This window comes from Erithacus rubecula (assembly GCF_903797595.1).
Source record: "Erithacus rubecula genome assembly, chromosome: 1".
Taxonomy (NCBI): Eukaryota; Metazoa; Chordata; class Aves; order Passeriformes; family Muscicapidae; genus Erithacus; species Erithacus rubecula.
The window spans coordinates 88,859,015-88,880,627 of NC_136658.1; the positions used below are offsets into that span (position 1 = coordinate 88,859,015).

Consider the following 21,613-nt stretch of genomic DNA (forward strand, 5'->3'; position numbering starts at 1 on the left):
TCAGCTCTTCAAAATCAGTTAATATTAGTAATGAAGGAACACATGTATTCACATTTGCTAAATGCCATGAATAAGCTACCCAAACTGCTTCCAAAACTGCTGTGTCTTGGAAAATATTCTCATTTGACTTCCTCAGTCAATGACTTGGTGGTTCCCTTGATTTGGATTTTCATTTCAGTTTCTGGAAGTTTGGTTTCTTTTGTATCAGTTGGAGGATTTGTAGGGCAACTGATGACATCTGAATTTATGAAATTTCAGGGTCCCCCTGGCACTCCAGGACTTATGGGCAGCCCTGGGGCAAAAGGAGAACCCGGAGATTTTACTTACGATTCTATCCTGAAAGGCGAAAAGGGAGAACCTGGTTTCCCAGGACAACCAGGCGTTCCTGGAAGAGAAGGAAGACCAGGAAAAGATGGATTTCCAGGTCCCCAGGGTCCAAAAGGAGTGGCGGTATGTTTGTTTCTTTATGTTTACATATTGTACTCCTGTGTGCTTATTTAGGTTTTCTTACTGTGCTATACATTCTGTCTTTCAGATCAGAATTCACATGTTTTTGTGCCCTATACATGCTTTATGTTCGTTTGCCTCATTCATTTTTCCACATCTATTTCTTACCTTGAATACATTCTTCCTCAGAAGATGATTCCATTTTCATTGGAAGTAGTGAGGAAGACAGCAACAGACCATTTCAGACCTAGGTTTTTCAGACCAATTCTTTTTACATGTCATGCAAATAAGTGATCTGACTCAAATGCATTCAGCATGACTTGTTATTTCAGGACTATAGAGAAAAGGTTCATACACAGTAGTTTTATTCTTTCTGCCTTTCTTACAACTTGATAGTGAGAACTAGTGTGAATGTTTTAACTGATATTTGGAGATGATTGAACAAATGCACTTAGAAATTATGAAGACAAGATTCAAGTCTGTTCTAGCATATTTCTCTTTTTGTGGAAACAAATTCTTCAAAATCTTGCACTCATACAGTTCAGCTGCTGTGGATATGGAGCTGAATGTGGAGCTCACCTCTGCTTCCAGATCCCATATTGGAAACATAACCTACATGTTAGTTAGATGCATTGCTAGATGTGATTTCCATGTGCTACTCCACATGGAACCTAGTTCTGTTTCCATTGAACTCAATAGAAAAAAATCTACTTTCTTCAACATTACCGATACCTGTGCTAAATCCCAGTTGCAAAATATTCAGAGAGGATGATGTGTTCTGTCTTGCCAGCCAGGCAAGAAGTACACTTATACTTTCCAAAAATTAGGGTACAGCTGGCTTGAAAGGAGAACGTGGTCCCCCGGGCCAGCCTGGATTCCCTGGAGTGCGTGGTGAAAGAGGTTTTCCTGGCCCTCCTGGCATAGGTGCTGCAGGATTACCTGGTGAAAAAGGAGACAGAGGCTTTGCTGGAACCCCAGGTTTACCAGGACTTCCAGGTAATGCTATAATGTGGTTGAAAACATACAAAAAAACGCCCCAAAACCAAAAAAACAATGAACCTAAAAGGTGCCCTTTAAATGGTACATCCTAGAAGATCATCAGAATTTAAGACTGAAATAAAAACACTTTCCAATTTAAATCAATGTTTGCTTTCAGCAGTATAATTGGAAATTTTTGAGGTCAGTTTTCTTGAAGAATTTGCTTGGCGAAGTGGGACGGTTTAGGTTCATCCTAGTGTTTTCTGAATCTTCTACCAAAAACCTTCATAACATGTCACTTTTAATGTTATGGATGAATTGATAATGCTGTCAAGGTAGAACTCCCTTGTTTTATTTCATCAGTTCCTGTACTCTAATACAGTTTTACATTTGCAGGAGCAAAGGGTGAAGCAGGACGAACAATATCGCTCCCTGGACCTCCTGGGGCAGATGGCCTTCCTGGGCCTCCTGGCTTTCCTGGACCCCAAGGTACAGCAGTCTGTTAACCTTTGTCTGATTATCAGGATGGTTCTACTCCCCAAAAGTTCGCCTTTGTGTTAACATTTGTCTTTTTTTTATTTGCAAAGGTGACAAAGGGAATCCCGGGCTTCCAGGTAGACCTGGCCTACCAGGAGAAAAAGGTGCTGTTGGGCAGCCAGGTATAGGGTTCCCTGGACCTCCAGGTCCCAAAGGTAAGATAAAGCTACCCATCTAACAGAGCTGGTGCAACTGGAGTGTGGATGGAGGTCTCCACGGTCATCCAGCCACAGCTGCATGGGATTTGGGAGGTGCAGCTGAAGAGCTCCCTTGCAAAAGTCAAGCAGCACCACAGCGAGCATTCTTTCAATAGAGTTCAGCTGCACACTTGCTGCACACTTGCTCTGTGTAGTGCAGTGGTGCACCTACAGACAATGCCACAGCTACTGCCAAAATAGAGCTGATATAGTAAAGTATCTTACATTACAGCAGCTGAAGTTGCTGAGATGAGATGACCCTTCTGAGAGATGAAAAACAGTGTGTTGTAGCTGGTCAAAATAATATGCTGATGTAACTATAACAGTTGTGAGCCAGAGCTTACAACTCTGCTGGGTCCCAGACAGCTGAGAGTGGCTTAGTTAGAATTTTAGCTTACTCAACATAAGTGTAGTCTTCCCTCCATGGCCATTGTCAGGGTATGCAAGAACCTTAGAGGGGGTCTAAATGTTTTGGATTTTTTGAAGATGTATTTCACAGTACTGCTGCTCATTTAGAACTAGATGACTGAACTTTCAGCAGCAAGCTCAATTACCAAAATTCTTTTTTGTCTTCATTATTACTTCTTATAATTCCACACACCAATGAACTGGGAGGGTCAGAAATGTAATAAGGAGAAAGGGCATATTTTTCTCTGTAACCACGGCTGGTTCCTCTGAGACTGCATTGGGACCTGAACAGAAAAGGCCCATTGTATCTAAAAGAGAATTGCTCTATGCACTTTGATGCCAGATGAAAGAAATGACACATGAAATATATTTCTTCAAAGGACCCTTCCATGAACTCTGCTTTGCCCAATGACATCCTGGGGTCTTGGCCCAAAAGCTGGATTTCTGTCTGCTTCATCTGAATTTGTTGTGTGTGTGTGCTGATGTTGAGTGAGGGCTACCTTTAAGGGATTTGCAGTGTTGTAGGTATTCCTCCATTCCCAAGGTGGGATAGCTCTGGCATAGAAACCTTCTGTATGAAACCTACCACAGGACACATAGGAGTCACAAGATATATATACACTGCACAGAGGTGTTGATTCACAGGTGGACTTTGCTGTGCATCCCTCAGTCTGATGGGATTAACATTAAGTTGCCTTTTCTGAAGAAGACTTTAGGAGCCCAGTTTTACAGGATGTTTCTGACAAGGGAGATGAACCCACATGGCTGTTTATTTGAGAGGAGACACTCAGCATTTATTTCTTCTGGATGGTTGTTTCTCATCAGAAGCCACCTGCTGCACAAAAGTCAGCATTTTAATCTTTTTGGGACATTTGCATACTGGCATGCCTACAGATTTGACTACCTAGACTTTTTTAACACATTCCTGTGAATAGCTCAGTATAGAGGCTTAAAGAAACAGCAAAGGTCACTTACAGACAGAGACAGTAGTGATGTGACTATTGTTTTGTTTTGCTTTGTTTTATAGGTTTCCAAGGTCAGCCTGGCTCACCTGGTCTGCCAGGAACTCCAGGAACTCCTGGTCTGGATGGTTTGCCAGGAGTTCCAGGTTTACAAGGCCAAAAGGTAGATATCAGCTGCTGATCCTGTTATCTGTGACTCTCCATGTTGACAGGAGAGTGTGTAAGGAAAAACAATTAAAAGCACAAGGGGACAGAGGATTAATGCCTGACATTAATACTTTCAAAGGGCTTACAGCTCTCCCCTGAAGTCATGTAAAGAGATCTATGCATTAGCCCTATACTGCATGATTTAAATACATTTAATAAATGATTCCTTGTTTTTGATGTGTTGATTCCTACTCTGTTGTGTTTCTTTGGCTAGGGTGAACCTGGTGTTGGTCTACCTGGCCCTAAGGGGTTGCCAGGCCCCCCTGGCCCAGCTGGAATCCCTGGAGAAAAGGGAACTCCAGGGCTGCCTGGTTTACGTGGCGAGCAAGGCTTTCCGGGCATACCTGGACAGCAAGGATTCAGAGGTAACATCACTGGGAAAATGCAGTTCTGTCTTGGTGTTTCTTTTTAAAGTCACTCTCCCACAGATGCAGCAAAAAGTCTATTCATCAGTGAAATATCCTAATCCTTGATGAATCCCAGGGATATCTCAGGGAATTGCTGAGGATATCTCAGGGAATTGCCCCTTTCCCTTCTTGTTTTCCTACCACCCACCACCAGCAGCAGCAGATGCTTGCAGCAAAGAGCAGCCTTTATTCCAAGCCCACGTTTGGAGGTGTTGGCAGCTGAATGAGGTCTCCGTGGCCATCTGCCTCCAAAGCACTCTGTCTGGCACTTTCAGCAAGCAGGATATCAGCAGCATCAGAGAAAGCTTGGTCCATGTTCCTCCTGTCTCCCTGCAGGTGACCCCGGCCTCCCAGGCCTCCAAGGCCTGCAGGGCCCTCCAGGAGCACCGGGGCTGGGCCCCCCAGGACTGCCAGGACCTGCCGGGCAGCCGGGACCCCAGGGGCCGCCAGGTGAGCAGAGAACACTGCCACGGCGCTGATTAGGAATTGCAACATGAGTGGGTAACACAGGCAAAAGTGTTGCTTGAGAACTTTTTGCAGTGGGAGGTAGATGGGGGGACATGCCAGTGGGCCTCCTCCATGTGGGCCACAATGCAGGGTGAGGCCTCCTGAGAGGGTTTGCTGCCATTTGGATTGGTCTCCTCAGGTCTTTGTGGGTAATAGATACAGGTTCAAAGCCTCACCTAGGAAATGAGGACTGGTTCTGCTGTCTGCATTTGTGTCTTCATCCTCCGTGCCATGTAATTTGTGAGTCACAGGTGGGCTTGGTCAGATATATTAATAAATAGTTTTCTTTGTTTTTTGCTGAGGACTAATCCTGTATCTTCTGTTTATCCTAGGATTTCCTGGAGTAAAAGGAGAAAGGGGTTTCCCTGGTGTCCCAGGTCTAGACATGCCAGGACCAAAAGGGGATAAAGGAACCCCGGGCCAGCCAGGAGTGCCCGGCTCTGTGGGGTTACCTGGCCTGCCAGGTCCCCAGGGGGCTGTGGGACTGAAAGGATCAGCAGGTAACACTGTCCCTCAGAAATCAGCATCTTTGACAGCTGTTTTAAGTTGTGGTAGCACACCCTTTCATTCAGTTAGGAATTGATTGACCAAAGAGCCCAGGCTTGGGAAAACACATGGACTGATGTCAGTAAAGCAGCTCTGTGCACGTGTAACTGAACTGCTGCTGAAGTCCTTGCATGGAGCAAATCCAGCAGGTTGAAGGAACCAGCTTTTCTCCTGTAATAATGAAAGGGGATTATTCTGCACAGTTTTAGTGACAGAGCATGGTTTTAATAATGCCTTTGTTATGACATCATTGTTTGCTTTAATAGGAAGTTTTAAGAATTTGTCAAAAACCTATTACCAACTATTTTCCTCTGGTTTGCATAACACTGTTTTTACTGTTGTTTTCTCTATTAGGCTGTTTTAGTTTAATCATCCTCTTTGTCCTATTTTTCCTTAAGTAGTGCAACTCTTAATATGATAGGCAGTAAATAATTCTGTTTCTTGTACTTCTCTACACTACTTGCTTTATTTTTTTTTTATTCACTCTTCTCCTCTGACTTCAGGACCCAAAGGAGAAATGGGAGTTATGGGAACTCCTGGATTGCCAGGAACTCCTGGACCAGTTGGAGATCGAGGGTTACCTGGAGAAAAAGGTAAGAGAGAGATTTTCTCAAAGTAAAGATTGCAAACCTAACAGAAGTTGGGAAATAACTGAAGATAAGGAGTATACTTGCCCTAAGGAACAGTTTATGTCAAGTAACTTTCCTCTAAGTTAGAAATAATATCAAAGGACATAGCCTAGGAGCAGTCATGTGTTCTTGGCACCAAGATATGATTTTTGTCCATTCTTCAACAATATATGGGTTTGTTAGATGTAGGGCTGCTATAGGTATTACTCCAGTAAAAATACACTATTTGAAATTATTAAAAGCCAGCAGAAAGGTCTTAAATAAGAGCCTCAGATAATGCTCTGTTTTACTGCCAAACTCCCATCCTTATTGTTCAAGAGTCTAAAATTAATGGCTGTGAAGTGCGAAAAATATGTCAACTTTCCGACACAGCTATTGTGAAATATAAAAAAAAGAATTCATAGGAGCTGTTCCAGAACATGGTATTTGGTGCTCAAAATCTGAATAAATAGCTAATTTAATTTGTTGTTGTCTACTTAATATTTTTGCAAACTTTTTATATGCCTGTATAACATTCAGTGCTGTGTCTTTATAGGTAGCCAAGGTTTCAAAGGTGTGATTGGACCACAGGGGGATCCTGGTGTTAAGGGAGATAAAGGTGAAGCTGGTCTCCCAGGAAAACCTGGAACAATAGACAACATGGACATGGTTAGCCTCAAAGGCCAGAAGGGAGATCAAGGAGAAAAAGGTAACTTTATTCTCTAACTGTGAATAAGTGGAATTAACACTCATATACTACCAAGCAGCAGTACTTGGAATTCAGTTTTGCATTAGTTTTAGGCAACAGTTTTTAAAATGAAATCAAAGTGTTTCACAAAGCAAATATAGATATTTTTCTGTTGTTTTTCAGCTCTATAGAAAAAAAAAGATTAATCACAGAGCAAAAGCATTTTGGCTGAATAGAAGAGGTTCAATTTGTCCTTTTATAATTTTTTTTATCTCTTTAATCAGAAGACTCTGAAAAGGAAAGAAATTTTAAAAGTAAAAGCTAGAGCTTTCCAGAAGGGAAAAGCTGTCTTTCATGTGAAACGTGTAGCTGTGACCATGAAGAAAAACTGATAATTTAAGAAAAAAAGTGAGCAGTCTTTTTTGAGATGTGTTTCTTTGTGACCTGAATAAAATTCAGGAATGAAATGCATTTATGCCACTGATACCAACAGATCTATTTACGTCAGTTTAGAAACATCTGGAAGTATGCGGAAGAAAGGCAATCAGTTTTCTGTTTAGAAACTTCATGGTTATAGATTTGTTAGCTTTTTTAGATAATACATGCTCTGAGAATGATTTGATTGACTTGAGTCACTCACCAATTTGGCTGCATCCTTGTTAAAGTGCACATTGCTGAAAAAATCAAAGTCCTTCTACTCAGGCCTGACTAGAATGAAATTTCCCTTTCTTGAAACAACAGCTGACTGAGTTTGTCATTAGCTATTTCTTAGTCCCTTAGTTCTGGACTACTGCCTATGTAATAATTTTTCATGTTGTATGCATGTTTTTGACTTCTTATCACACACATGGTTCATTATACTTTTTGATTTTCACTGTGATGATTTTCAAGCTTCACTCCAACTCTTCAAAATCCGTCTGTAGTCTAATCCTGTCCTCTTTCTGAGCCTTTCCTACTGAGTGTCTTCTGTACATTTCATCAGTGTATTCCAGGGCAGACTCCTTTCCAGTTTGACAGTGAATCACTAATAACTATACTATGTTGTATTTGAACTGTGGAAACAGGAGAATATCCCAGTCTTAGCTACCTCTTATCTCCATGTCCTGGCTAATTGTCAGAAGGAGATCTGGGCTCACGTGTTCTGGTTGGGTCTCAGAGAAACCTGGGCATGTGGGTAAGTAGTGCCTTGCAGCTTGGGCAGCCAGGGACTGCAGGGGAGGGCATGAGCAAGTGTGGACTACAACTGCCCTTCAGCTGAGATGCAGCTTCTGAGAGTACTTTTAATGAAACTCCCAACCTATAGTTCATCTAAATTATTTTTTTCTCATTTGTTTCTGATCTTGGTAAATACAGTGGTATGTAAAGTCTTAAAATCACATAGGTTGTTTTCACTATTTCCTTATCTACTACTGGCATGTAGGATGATTAATTTTATTTTGTTTCTAGAAATCTAAATTAGGCACACTTGTCACATGCAAATAAAGAAACCTTTGCTGAGAAATTCAAATGGTTAATTTCTAAGTTTCTAATTTACTAATCTTTCCAGCACTAACAATGCATGCTTGCAAGCTTCTGTGCTCTACCTTTTCCTGACCACACACAGTCTACAGTTTGCCCTGGCTCACACAGCCTGGAAGAGTAGGTTCCAAACAGATCCCAACCTGCAAATTTCTGCTCTTATCCTCTTCAACAAAAAGATACTTAGTACCAGCAGAGGAAAGTAATTTGGTTATACTCTAGTACTTTACTGATCTTTTGGCTGCCTTCATTCCTCTAGACATGAATATCATGTAATGTTTTCAGAAGCTTCCAAAATACAAACTGTGCAGAGAAGACACGGAATTTTTATGGCATATTATCAGTGATGCTTAATGGAAAAAAATTGGGTTTGGACATCTTGAAATGTCTTTAATAAAAGCTGCTTACTTAAAAACATTCAGTGACTTATCTTCAATAACCTGTTGTCCTGCAGCTCTATGTAACACTAACAGAATGCTTTATGACCAAAAAGCATGGACATAAAGTTGGAGAAGAGGCACACTACAGAGTAAGAGATAAAGCCTTCTGAAGGTGCTTTAACATTAAATGGAACAGGGAAAACAGCAAATTTCTAGCTGTTTACTAGTTTTTCAAATGTGCCTCTTTAGAGAGCTGAACAGTCAAATAAATAATTTCTGTTAAAACGTGTCAGCCACTTTTCAAATAACTCATTAATCTAACCCAAAACCACATTCATTTCAATTTCTTTTATAGATATTACTTGCTCTGTAATTTGCACAGACACCCATAAAATCACAATAGTTTTCAGCCTTTCCTCAGTACTGGTTTAATGATTAGAAAGTTGTGTTTTACTCAGCCATTTTCTTGTTCAGCAGAGAGAAGCAGCAGTGATCAAAAAATATCTAGAAGGGTTATTATATGTAACTCCAGTAAATTGCAATAAAACTGTTCTCACTGTGTTTTTTTCCTTTTTGGTGTCCAGGGGATCATGGAGAAGCAGGAGAAAAAGGGCTACGTGGGGATTATGGAGAACCAGGAATTCCAGGGCGAGATGGTGAACCTGGTACTCCAGGACAACCAGGTATGTCTGAAGCAGACAGAATAAAATACCTGTTTGTACTTTAAACCTTGATAATGAATGGGATTCTTAATTTCTCTGTTGTCCATAGGACCAAAAGGTGATCAAGGCCCCCCAGGGTTCCCAGGGGATCCAGGAGTTCCAGGACAAAAAGGATCGGTTGGTGAAATGGGTTTACCAGGTACTGATTGCTAGGAATTTTGTCTTATTTTTTTTTCCTCAAGTTAATACTGAACATTATGAGAAACCTGTATGGAATATTTGTTGGTGTGGATCTACTGAATAATTGCACTGATTGCAGTGACTGAATGTTAGGCTTTTGGGGCATTGCTTTTCAATCCTATTATGATATACAAATAATAGGATGGTTTCCTTAGTTTCTATGTGCAAATCCTTTAGCTGGATGTGTAGGTTTTCTGTATTTGTTTCAGGCAGACAGTTTTTTGAGTGGTGCCTGTTTGTCTGTCTCTGATAGTCTGTGAACTGCATTAGGCTTCATGTGTATTTTCCCCCTTCTGAAAGGTTTGGTGAGTTGTTGTGTCTGACCTTGAGTGTCAATTATGAACTGTAAGGGTGTGGGAATAATGTGGAAGGGATTGGTAAAGAATAAAATGGATAAGAACCTCTAACTCAACATGGAAACTTTGTCTCCATTGGGATGGCCTTATGTCTAGCATATTTAGGAAATCAGTGTGAAAGTCTGAAATGGTAATTGAGGACAGAAAAAAAATGCAGCAGAAGAGCCATTTTGTCACTGTAGTATGATTAGAAATTATTCAAATAAAAAAAATAGTTTTATTCGGTTCCTATTTTTAGCAAGATCTTTGTTTACTGTGAATTCAAGATTATGACAATTTCTTAGGAATAGAGTTTGTCATCCAATAAAAAACTCCCATTTAGACAATGAATCTCAAAGGAAAATTTACTTACTTTTATAGCTCTGAATAGCTAAAGCAACATTGAAACATTACTGTCAACACTAGCTCTAATGCACTCATTTTTCCCTTCCCTTTACTAGGAACACCTGGAGAAAAGGGTCTTCCTGGAGTACCAGGTTCACCAGGCACACCAGGGTTCCCTGGGCAAAAAGGTGAAAAGGGAGACAAAGGAGCACCAGGTTTTCCTGGAATTGGCTTTCCAGGGGCTCCTGGTGAGAAGGTATGTATACCCATAAGGATTTTATTATCTCTACCAGGCACTTGAAAAGATGCTATTGGGATTTAAGCTGTTTTGTTATATTTTCTATTGTGCTAATTAAACTGCCTTATGAAAAACTGGAAAGTTGTGCAGGTTAGATGCATTCTGTTTCATGGAACCAGTATCTCCAGTGTTCTTTTTTATTATCTGTGCTCAAAATAGGCTGATTCACTGTGCTAAAAATGAAGGGAAGGGGAAGACCTTTTCAAAATACTAAGTCAGTAATGGAAAATGGGCATTTTATGTACAGGGCAAATAATCTACACTAAAATTATGTTACTGTACTTTTACAAAGATACTCTACAGTGCTCAGATACTACTGAAAAGTGAACTGCATTAATACTGTCTGTAAAGTTTAATTTAGTCTCTATTAGTAGCTAATAGGATTCTCATTTGTTTCATATTCCTTTTCCTGGCTTTACAATGACAGCTATCATGAATTTTTAAGTAAAAATGGTAAAAATAATACCTGCTCAGCTAGTATCAAACTTATTGAGGATTCAAAAAAAGACTTTTTTTAAGATGATGAAGTATAATATGTAAGTTAAGAGCTAATTTTGAAATGACTTTGTATAACCATCCTAAAAATGCATAGAAAACTGTTCGTTTTCATATGCAGGTATTAAACAATTGCTAGATTAGTTAAAAACTCTGATAGTGGAATTTAACCAAATTTAGCCAAATTTAATCCTGAATTACATTGTATAGGAATGGAAAAACAATGGAATTCTTTAAAAGTCAGATGGATGAGGGGTGGCATCTACCACTGCATACAGAAAAAAAAACCTGTTTCTGAATTAATGTCTGGATTTTATGTGTGCTGCTTCTTCTAGGGAGAACCAGGAAGGACAGGCAGTCCAGGTTTATCTGGAGATAAGGGTGAAAAGGGTAGCGCAGGAATTCCTGGAATGCCGGGTGCCCCAGGTCCCAAAGGATCCCCTGGCATGGCAGGATTTCCAGGCAAGTGTTAATGCTTTTATAAAACTTAAAGTGCAGTGAAAAATTAAAGTAAAATTTGTATCAAATATCGCACATGGAAACACATTCTTCTTCCTTTGTTTAGGAAGCCCTGGTCGTCATGGAGAAAAGGGTGAAAAAGGACTTCCTGGCTTAAGTGGGATTCCAGGTTTAAAAGGAGAACCAGGTAAAAAAGAAATATAAACCACCAGAGGAGACTTAAAATATTGTTCATCTCTAAGCAGTGGCTAAAACAAAGTCTTTTGCATTCTACATTAATTTTGGCTCAATAGTTCACAGCACATTTGTTCATTTCATAAGCAAAAAGGACATTGCTGTTTCCTAGGCAAATCTAAGTCAGTGTAGTGGGGGACTTACATTTCTTTTGCACTGTTATAGGAATACATTTTACCACCTTCCACAAGACTGCTTGTTGTTACAGCTATTACTTCTCTTGTGTCTGACTTAATTTAACTACAATTCAGTTAATCTTTATGCCTAAACCTGAATTGCCACATTAGTAACATTTCACAGCTGTTAGAAAGGAAATAGAGTATGGAGGAGAGTAAGTCCATTGCTATTGTGAAAATTTTTGATCTTGGAGTCTTCTGTTCTCAGTTTTTTTGCTGCAGGACACATCATCTTACAGGACAATAGACTGTGCTGTTCACAAGTCTTTGCTGGAGTTCCTGCATTCTAAACTCACTGTGATTCATGATAATTAGCTGTGTCAAAATCTTTAACACTTGAGCCCTGTCTCAGACTGATTTAATTCAGAAGTAAACTCAAGGAAAAGTCACACACTGAAGTCATCATGCAATGTCTGGTTGGTCTTTGTGGGAGCAAAAGAAAAAGTAAAGTTCTTGAGAGAAAAGTCATAGTTAAAATGAAATTGTCTATGATTTTTCAGGTGAACCTGGTGTTCCGGGTCCTGCTGGTGCCATTGGTCAGAAGGGTGAACCAGGATATGATGGGATTCCAGGTGCAGCTGGTGCAAAGGGTGAACAAGGTACTGTGACTGTCATCTTCAGTTCCCATGGTATGAAAGTGCACAGACACAGGCTGCACAAGAGTAGCTGGTAGAAGTGTGTACTGGCTTTGAGTCCTTTGGATGAAGCCTTAGAAAATAAAGTCATTATTGGTGTCTTACCATCCTCCAGCATTGCAATGTGATCATTTAGATGAGCAACTGTGTTTAATCAATGTAATCTTAAAAGAATTTCTTTTACAAAAGCTGGTAATACTTTCAAGAATCATGTTTTGGAATTAATTTCAGCCTGCAGCTTAGCTGTGAAATAGTGGAGCAGCCTTGCCTTTTCTTTGGGTTGGGTTTTCAGTCATACAGGACCTATTGTGCTAAATACAATACCAGTACATAACAAAAACAGCCTCTGCCCTGAAGAGCCTTTTGCATAAGCGATTTATTTGGAGTTTGTATTTGCATAATAGTTTTATTCATTACAGGTTAAATGTAAGTACTTTCCCAACTTCTAATTTTTTGCTGTCTCTATACTACAGGTCTTCCAGGCAGAGGACTTCCAGGATTTCCTGGTGCAAAGGGAGATAAAGGTAAAACACTTACTTAAACAATTCTAAACCTCCTTCCCAACATACTATAACCATAATTCTGTAATGCAGACATACTTTCTACTTCATTCTTTTACATCCAATGCCTTCTCAGAAGCTCTGAGAGGTTCAAATACTGATTTCTGTTACAGTGGCAACATCTTGGAGTTAAATATACCCTAAAATAGGTAATTATTCATAGTGTGGAATTTACTGCAAGCTGTGGTGTGATGAGGTAATATAAATAACTCCTGAATTTGTGTGCTGTGCTTTTGACTCCAAGTATTTCTGTTTTCCTACTAATTTTGCAAGAATCAAAATCTTGTGAGGCTCTGTGCCCATGATAGCTACAGCTAGTGGTTTTGTGGCCAGGATAATGTAGTAATTCTTTTGCCTGAATCTGTTTTGCAGCCCAGATGCATTAATTGCTAAAATAGTTATTTACTATAGCTCAGTAGAGCATGTCTAAGCTATGCACAGGAGCATGGTGCAGAGATGGAAAAGATAGCAGAGTCCTGATTTTCAGATCTCACTGAAAATTTTTATTGCCTAGACTCAGGAGTTAATAGCTTGGGTACAGCCACATAACTATGAAAATTCAAGTCCCTTATTTTCTTTGAAAAGTGTGTCACTACACTGTGCTGTGAGAATGGTTTGATTGGCTTGAGTAAGTGATTGTTTAAGGTGTCAGTAATGCACCATGCTCCATTTTATGAAATAAGTATATCCTTAGGATGCAATAGATACAGTAGTGAAGGAATGTCAAAGTGGTGTTGATAAAGGAAACTGTATATAATGGTGGAATCTTCAATTTTAACTGTCTGGAAAACACAAACAATTCAACTAGTCCATCCATGAAATTAACATGACATGGCAGATTTTGAAGAACTTATATAGGTTTAAATATCAATGCCCTACCTCACTCATTTGTTCTATTAATACAGGAAACTTGTCTGGACAATCCAAAGTAATAAATCAGATTTTCAGAATATCTTTTATTTACCATCTTAGACTAATTAACAGTCATTGACTACTGTGAAAGCCCTAATGTTAGAGAACTTAATAAATTGAGCAAATTTTCTAATCATAGCTCGGTAGGCATGTAGAGCACTAGATAATGAACACTTCTCTCACCTCCCCATCTCTCATTTTGTCAGCTCAGCTCATTTAAAAGTATCTGGATTTAGAGTAAATATATATTCTACTTATATAGTTTGTGTTCTAAATCTATTGTGGGTCCAAAGAAACAAGTCCAGGATTTGAAAACCTTGTTCTGCTCAGGCAGAGTGCCAGGGATAGTGTTCTCTATATGTTTTGTTTCTCCTATTATTGTACTTATACCACTTACTCTATATTCTTTTGCTCTATCTAAAATTAGATTGAATTGCAGTTGTTAAGTATTTGTACAAGCCTGAAAGTAAGTACAATGGGTCTAAATCTAGATCTTAGTCAAACAGTGTTCCAGTTTTCTCCAGGAGCAAGTCCTTTTGTGCTTAGTCAAGCATAGTCACTTGACTGACAATAATAACTTCTGTGGAGTAAGGGTTTGGGGGCTTTATAATCTTTGTGTAAGAAGTGGTTGAGAGATGTTGAATGTTGATCTATTTTAAGAGTGACTAAAAATAGCCCAGTGATAAGTTTAGATAAGATATGTCAGTCAAACTAATTTCCTCATATTTTATATCATAATGTGAAGAATAATAGTTTTCCTGAAGTTTTGCATTTTTATAGAAATGTATGAAGTTAAGTATTTTCAAAAAGAATAAAGCTTACTATGAGTGGATAATAAAGCAGAAGGTTTCAATGATTGTGATCTCTCTAATCACATTCTGTGGTTGTTTCAAATCTTAGGTGCAAAAGGTGAAGTGGGTTTTCCAGGATCCCCAGGGAGTCCAGGCATCCCAGGTCTGAAAGGGGAACCAGGATATGCAGGTCCACCAGGCCCTAAGGGGAACCAAGGTCTTCCTGGGCTGCCTGGAAGTGCAATTGAAGGTCCTAAAGGAGACAGAGGACCCCAAGGCCAACCTGGTCTTCCAGGTAATTCTTTAATATTAAAGTATTGCTGTTCATCAAGGCTCACCTAATTAATTAATTAATTAATAATGCAATCAATATTGCTTATCTTTGATTATCCTTTTTTCAGAGAGAAAGCATTGTTCACAGGTAGTTCTGCCATTATGTCCTAGAACAGGCAGATTTTGTGTCCTCAAGCAGTTTGCTTTGTCCAGAAATCTTTCTAATGTTGAGAAGGTTGCCTTCCATTTCCATGTTTCTCTATGGACTTTATTTACTGTTTTGAGACATCCAGTGCTGCATATTTCTATGTTGTGGAGGGTCAGTGTATTTAAAAATGCCCCATTTTGGCCTTTCCATGGCAGTGGCCCGTGCTAGAGACTAAGGAGGAGAGTGGAAAAGAGCTGCAAAATATCTTTAGCATGTTTATGCCTGAGGATGGACTATCTGCTTGTTCTGCACATGTGGAAAACTCCCTCTATTTTCAATCATCCACGGGCTAAGAGGTGATTGGATGAGGAGTCTCCCTGCAACAGATTCTCCTGCTTACTTTCTTGAAATGTTACAACAATTTTTTTGGTTCTGTCCATTTGTAGACCCTGATTGTCCTCAATCAGATATTGCTGTAAAGCAATTTTGCTACTGAATATTCTCTTTTTTCTGTTTTACAGGTTCACCAGGTCCATCAGGGCCACCAGGACCTCCAGGTCTGAAAGGGGCCAAAGGAGAACAAGGGAGCAATGGCTGGCCAGGGACTCCTGGGGGTCCAGGAATGAAAGGGGATCCAGGTTTCCAAGGACTGCCAGTAAGTTACTTTTAGTACACTCCAGAATTGCTGAAAGCTGGTTCTTGTAATTAATGGATATATTAATCATACAGGTTCTTGTTCAAAATAGTGATATTTTATGCTCAAAGTACCTTTGGACTCACTGCTGATGATTTAAAGTCAGTTTGAAAGCATTTCAATGCTCTCCTTGGAAAGGCTGCCCCAGTGAGCTATGAACTTATTAGAAATTTATAGATAGTGAGTGGTAACATGCAACACCCAAAATGTAATTTACAGTGTTTTAACAGTACAGGATGGCTGAAGCACATCCATAAATCTGGTAAATGCATTAGTAGTTAATTTTAAAGGTTGCATATTTCACGATAAATTGCCTTCTGAAAATACCTGAACTGTTTGCTTTTGTTATGAAAGCTCTCAAATAAAGTGCAGTTTCAGTACTGTCACTGATGAAATATTGCTGCTGATTTAGATCTACAAACAGGCAATACTGTTAATACACTTCTGTCATATATTATTCATTTCCCCTGGCCTAAAATAGTCTCTTTTCAGTATACTGGTGAGAATGAAGTAGAATAGGACAGTCACCTAGAATAGTTGGTCTTCTGTATTCTTTCTCTCAGAGTGCATGATCTCTTTTTCCACACCGAAAAATATGCTCTATTTTTAAACTTTTCATTCCTTCTTTCCTACTACACTGGGAATGGTGATTGTTTAGCACAAAGTAGAAGGAGGCTCAGAGGGAACCTTATCCCTCTCTACAACTCCCTGAAAGGAATTTGTAGCCAGATAAAGATTGATCTCTTCTCCCAAGTAACAAGTGACAGGACAAGGAGACAGCCACAAGTTATGCCAGAGGAGCTTTAGATTGGATATTAGGAAAAATTTCTTCACTGAAAGCATGGTGAGACATTGGCATGAGCTGCCCAGGGAAGTGATGGAGTCACCATCCCTGGAAGTGTTTGAAAAATGTGTGGATATAACACTTGAGGTGTTTGGTTTAGTGGTGAGCATGGAGGTGCTGGGTTAATGGTTGGATTTGATGATCTTAGAGGTATTTTACAATCTTAATGATTCTATTAAAAAAGGACAATAATAGCAATAAAAATAATATATATGGAAAAAAGGATGAGAAAATTCCTAGTGCACCGAAGCAAAAAAGACTCAGGAATAAGGTCCTGATATGCAATGCAGGACTTCAAAGGTCTGCTTTATTCTTGATAATGCAAATATCTAGTGCATTTTTTTCTGCATCCAGAAGTCACTTCACAAAGACATTAAAGATTTGATTCCATGTTCAGACCTTTCTATGTGTTATACCATACTTACATACCATACATACCACACCAGTTTTGAAGGTAGTAAATTCCAGCAAAACACTCCAGTATATTTTCCCTAGTTTAATAATTTGCACTACTTCTGCAGGGAGCTAAATTGCCATACCTCAGGAAATTGTAAAGCTTTTCACTGGTTGATATACCAGTCTGAGACTGTTTTGCTGAGAAAGAATGGGAAGTGCCTGAGGATTTTGATTCCATGCCTTCAATCAGAAAAATTTTTTTACTATCCTTGAGCCATAATTCATAGTAGCAAGCTGTTAACTCGGTGTGAAATGCTGCAGTGAGAGTGATATTAAGTATTAAGCTTCTTCTTGTGATACATACTAAGATGAGTTTCTAATGTCTTCATCCTCCCCAATGTGAAAGGCTCCTGTCCTGATTATGGCTCAATTGCTCATCCAGGTAGATGGTTACCTGTATCAGAAGGGAGACTTTGTTTCAACATGAGTGCCACAACCTGTCAAAAGTTGCATCCAAAAGAAGTAAATGCAGAGATCAGACTGAAATACAAATCTCATGGGTTTTTCCTGTTCGTTTTAGTGTTCAAATAAGAGAAGAAACATTTTCCTGAAATAGTTTTGTTCTGTTTGAAACAGATCCAAAAAAGAAGCTGTTTACCAAGCTTTATCTGAAGAGAAAAAAAAAGTTTAAGAAATGCATACGATTGTGGAAAACATATTTTGGTGGAAAGCTTCCAATACACTCCTCATATAAATTATAACACACACACACATATATATATGTATGTTTTAAACCCATCTCTTTTAATGTGATTTTGACTCATAAGTTCCTTCTGAATGAAAGTTAGCCCTTCTGTTTTGGGCTTCAGAAGTTATGATATAAAGAAACAGCCATTTCTTTAAACAATCCTTCATACTGTGACTGTGACTGAAGTAAACCAGGGAATCTTATTTCATTCATGCCTCCCTTAAACTCTTGAGAATAGCATTTCTTTTGTTTAACTTTGGATTCTTTGGAAGTTTAACTGTGGACATCCATTTTTGAACTAGACATCTATTTTCCCTTTCTAATGAGTGGGAAGAATTAGACATATGTCGTTCTTCTCACCTTATATAAACCTGAATGAAAAATCACTCCTGTGTGCCTATGATGTTGCTCTGTAAATATGATGACTCCTACTGTTGGTATTAGTTTTCACTGGGTATTCAATTCACATCTTCAGCTTCTGGTTGGTAGGTTACTTAGAAAAGGGATTTTATTTCTTTCCTCCACCTGTGTCCCATGTTTTATTATAGAGTGAACTATTACTGTCATACCAATTCAGCCAGGGAGAAACTCTAAACTATACTTACAAGCTTTTGCAGATGATCTGCAACAGACAAAAGAAGAAAAGGAAATTGGCAGCCATTTGAATTACAATTTACAGTGTCTTTTGAAATAGGGTCTTGGTTTTCTTTGAAGTAAGGCTACAGTGAACTTGCTACCATTTATTTCAGGGCTGCAGTTTAGAATGGTGAAGGCAGAAGGAGGAGTTCCCATTGTGCTGGAAGTGTTTTAAGTCCTTGAATGTTTTAGTCCTGTTGAAAAGTAAAAATCTTCAGAGGATTATAAATTGTTGAGCATATTTTATTTCATCCCATGTGTAAATAGAAGTTTTCAAGTCCACTGTGGTCTGGAATTACCCCTTTTAATTATCTCACTAGCAACCTCCTGCTGGGACTGCACTGAAATTAGTATCTACTGAGATTTGTGCTTGCTGTTGTTTTTCGTAATAATATGGTCTATGGTTGAGAACCTTTTTACTGGCTGCAGTGCTAGTAGGACATCATTCTGATCTGGTATCTTTGTGAGGCAAAAAATAATTTAGAAAGAGCAAAGTGTCACTTGTGTTCCTGTAGGAGAAGGTTCTAATCTCATAAAGGGAGAGAATGACCATTTCTTAAACTTAATGGCTTTCTCATATTATATTTATTTCATATGTTTCCAGTAAGACACAGCCTATTTATGAGTCATAACATAATAGTGTAGGATAACTATATTTCACATTTTCTTTTATGCAGGGTACTCCTGGTTTGCCAGGAGATATTGGTCCAAAAGGTGATCTCGGACCTCCAGGAGTTCCAGGTGTCCCAGGTGAGGAGATAACTTCACATACTCCTGAAAAGCATGGTCAAAAGAGATGCCCAAAGAATGTTGACTCTATGCTAATAATTAACAGAACCATGAAAGCTGCACAAAAAACATACAAAAGCATTGAGATTTTTCTTAACGTTTTTTGTCTCTTGCCTATTCTTGTATTGCAAATATTGAATGTGCACTCCTTTTAAAAGATGGATGTAACATTGATTGTTAGATACTACCAGTCAAGAATTTTCAAGATTTTCTTGAGAACTGAAGAAGCAAATGTTATAGCTATATGTGAGGAGAGGGGCTCTGTATGTCTCCCTTGTTGGTTATATTTCTGATACTGTCACCATCATATACATCAAAACACCAGGTGTATAAAGAAGAGTTATTAATAGAAAAAAACATAATGCTTTTAATCTAGAAAATTATATTATTAAAGTAAGAGAACTTTGAAGAAAAGTAAGAGAAAAAATAAGATAAACTTATTTTCAGTCATCATTTCTTTCGTGACTTAGTGATGTTGTTTGTATTGTGTTCCTGCAAGCAGTTAAAAAGTACTTCTACAAATAAAGTCACATCCTTTTCAGAATGATGGGGTCATACATACTTATTCCACACATATCCTTACAAAAAAAAAAAAAAAAAAAAAGCTGATTTTTCATACAAATATTTCCTTTGACTTCAGGTCCAAAAGGAACTCCTGGCTTCCCAGGCCTTAAGGGTGAGCGAGGTGACCAAGGTCTTCCTGGATCTAAAGGTATAATACAGACTTGTGCTTTTTTTCCCCCAGATGTTTTTGGTAAAATGCTTATTTGTGATTAATTTATGGTTATTTGTGGCTATAACTCCATCACCCTTTTGTTCAGTGTAAAAACACAGAATATGAAACCGGATATCATGTATCGGCATCTGAATGGTCAGATTAGAATCATAGAAATGTTTGGATTTGAAGGAATCTTAAAAATCATCTGGTTTCAACCTGCCTGCCATGGGCAGGGACATTTTTCACTAGACCAAGTTGCTCAGAGGCCCATCCAACCTGGCTTTGAATGCTTGCAGGGATAGAGCTTCTGTAGCTTCTATAGCAAACCTCTGTTCCAGTGCCTCACCACCCTCACAGTAAAAAATTGTCCTCCTTAAGTCAAATCTAAATTTACACTCTTTCTTTAAACACTTCTTTCTTTCACATTGTTGCCCCTTGTCCTGTCACCCCAGACCTTGGTAAAATATTTCTCTCAGTCCTTCTCATAAGCCTCTTTTATATATTGAATGGCCACAGTGAGGTCTTCCCTGGGCCTTCTCTTCTCCAGGCTGAACAAGCCCAACTCTCTCAGCCTGTCTTCACAGAGGTTCTCTTCCACCCCTTTGATCATTTTCCTGGCTCTGCTCTGCACCTGCTCTAACAGGTACATGTCCTTCTCATAAAGGGGACCCCAGAACTGCATGTAATATTCCAGGTGGGGTCTTATGAGAGCAGAGCAGAGGGGGAGCATTACTGGCCACACTTCTTTTCATGTAGCCCCATCTTGACTTCCTGGGCTGCGAGCAGACATTGCTGCCTCATTCTGTTTTTCATCTACCTGTGTTTCCCAAGTCCTTTACTGCAGGGCTGCTTTCAATCCATTCATCCCCCAGTCTGTACTGATTTTGTGGATTGCTCTGGCCCATATGTAAGACCTTGCACTTAGCCTTGAAATTCATGAAGTTCCCATTGGCCCACTTGTCACACATGTCAAGGTGCCTCTGGATGGCATCCCTTCCTTCCAGCATAATGACTACACCACTCAGCTTGGGCTATTTGCAAACTTGCTGAGACAGCTCCGTGCAACCTAAGGTCTGGGCAGCTATTTCAGTCCATGAGAAGTCTGGCTGGCTGGAGATATCAGTATAGATAGTCTTCCATTTGGGAAGCTTTGCAGTTTAATTCATATGTAAAGTCTAGGACATGTTGATATCTTGTGAGAGGCTCCAGTGTCTGACAGCATAAATGGCAATACAAGGTAACATTTTGTCGCTTTTTAAAAAAATCATGCAGTATTAAATACGTGCTGATTTTCTTGGTTCATTTCCACAGGTTTACAAGGCCCACCAGGTCCACCAGGTCCTTTTCAGCTTATTAAAGGGGATCCTGGCTTACCTGGACCTGTAGGACCAGTTGGTCTCAAGGGATTCCCAGGACTTCCAGGTCCCAAAGGACAACAAGGTGAGAATTTCTAATATGCCAGTAGAAATACATTTCAAGTAATGTAAAAATAGACCTAAGGCAGGCTAGATACTACAATATTTTTGGTATAATATTATCCAGTTTTTGTATGCCCCTTAAATTGTGTCAATGATGAGGAAGAGAGTCCTTTTTGAAGCTCATCCAAAACAGATGCCTTCCTGGTGATTTTTTAATAGGCTCTTACTCTGCAGTCATCGCATCAGTATCTGAGATCAGTAGCAAGCAGAATGAATTGCAACACTCTGCTCATCCTTTCCCCAAAATGTATTTGTTAGGGTGTCTTCTGTCATGAGTATTGAATCCAAACTTAATTACTGTGTATTTCTGGGAGAAGACAAGTATGAGGAAAAACTCTTGATCCTGGAATGAAAAGT

At 39.2% G+C, this 21,613-nt stretch overlaps 1 protein-coding gene across 3 annotated transcripts in view; it reads left to right on the forward strand.

Moving 5' to 3' along the window:
* The window catches only part of COL4A1 (collagen type IV alpha 1 chain), a 366,614-nt gene that overhangs the window by 335,874 nt on the left and 9,127 nt on the right, over nt 1–21,613 (forward strand). For all 3 annotated transcript variants that reach the window (XM_079322953.1, XM_079322952.1, XM_079322951.1), the window contains 22 exons: nt 259–450; nt 1,275–1,443; nt 1,822–1,914; nt 2,013–2,117; nt 3,595–3,692; nt 3,951–4,101; nt 4,480–4,593; nt 4,983–5,150; nt 5,700–5,789; nt 6,361–6,513; nt 8,975–9,073; nt 9,162–9,251; nt 10,089–10,228; nt 11,101–11,231; nt 11,335–11,411; nt 12,135–12,233; nt 12,743–12,793; nt 14,642–14,827; nt 15,475–15,608; nt 18,949–19,021; nt 19,701–19,772; nt 21,090–21,218. In XM_079322953.1, coding sequence (XP_079179079.1) covers nt 259–450; nt 1,275–1,443; nt 1,822–1,914; nt 2,013–2,117; nt 3,595–3,692; nt 3,951–4,101; nt 4,480–4,593; nt 4,983–5,150; nt 5,700–5,789; nt 6,361–6,513; nt 8,975–9,073; nt 9,162–9,251; nt 10,089–10,228; nt 11,101–11,231; nt 11,335–11,411; nt 12,135–12,233; nt 12,743–12,793; nt 14,642–14,827; nt 15,475–15,608; nt 18,949–19,021; nt 19,701–19,772; nt 21,090–21,218 — 2,614 coding nt within the window. The remainder of the gene's footprint in view (nt 1–258; nt 451–1,274; nt 1,444–1,821; nt 1,915–2,012; nt 2,118–3,594; nt 3,693–3,950; nt 4,102–4,479; nt 4,594–4,982; nt 5,151–5,699; nt 5,790–6,360; nt 6,514–8,974; nt 9,074–9,161; nt 9,252–10,088; nt 10,229–11,100; nt 11,232–11,334; nt 11,412–12,134; nt 12,234–12,742; nt 12,794–14,641; nt 14,828–15,474; nt 15,609–18,948; nt 19,022–19,700; nt 19,773–21,089; nt 21,219–21,613) is intronic.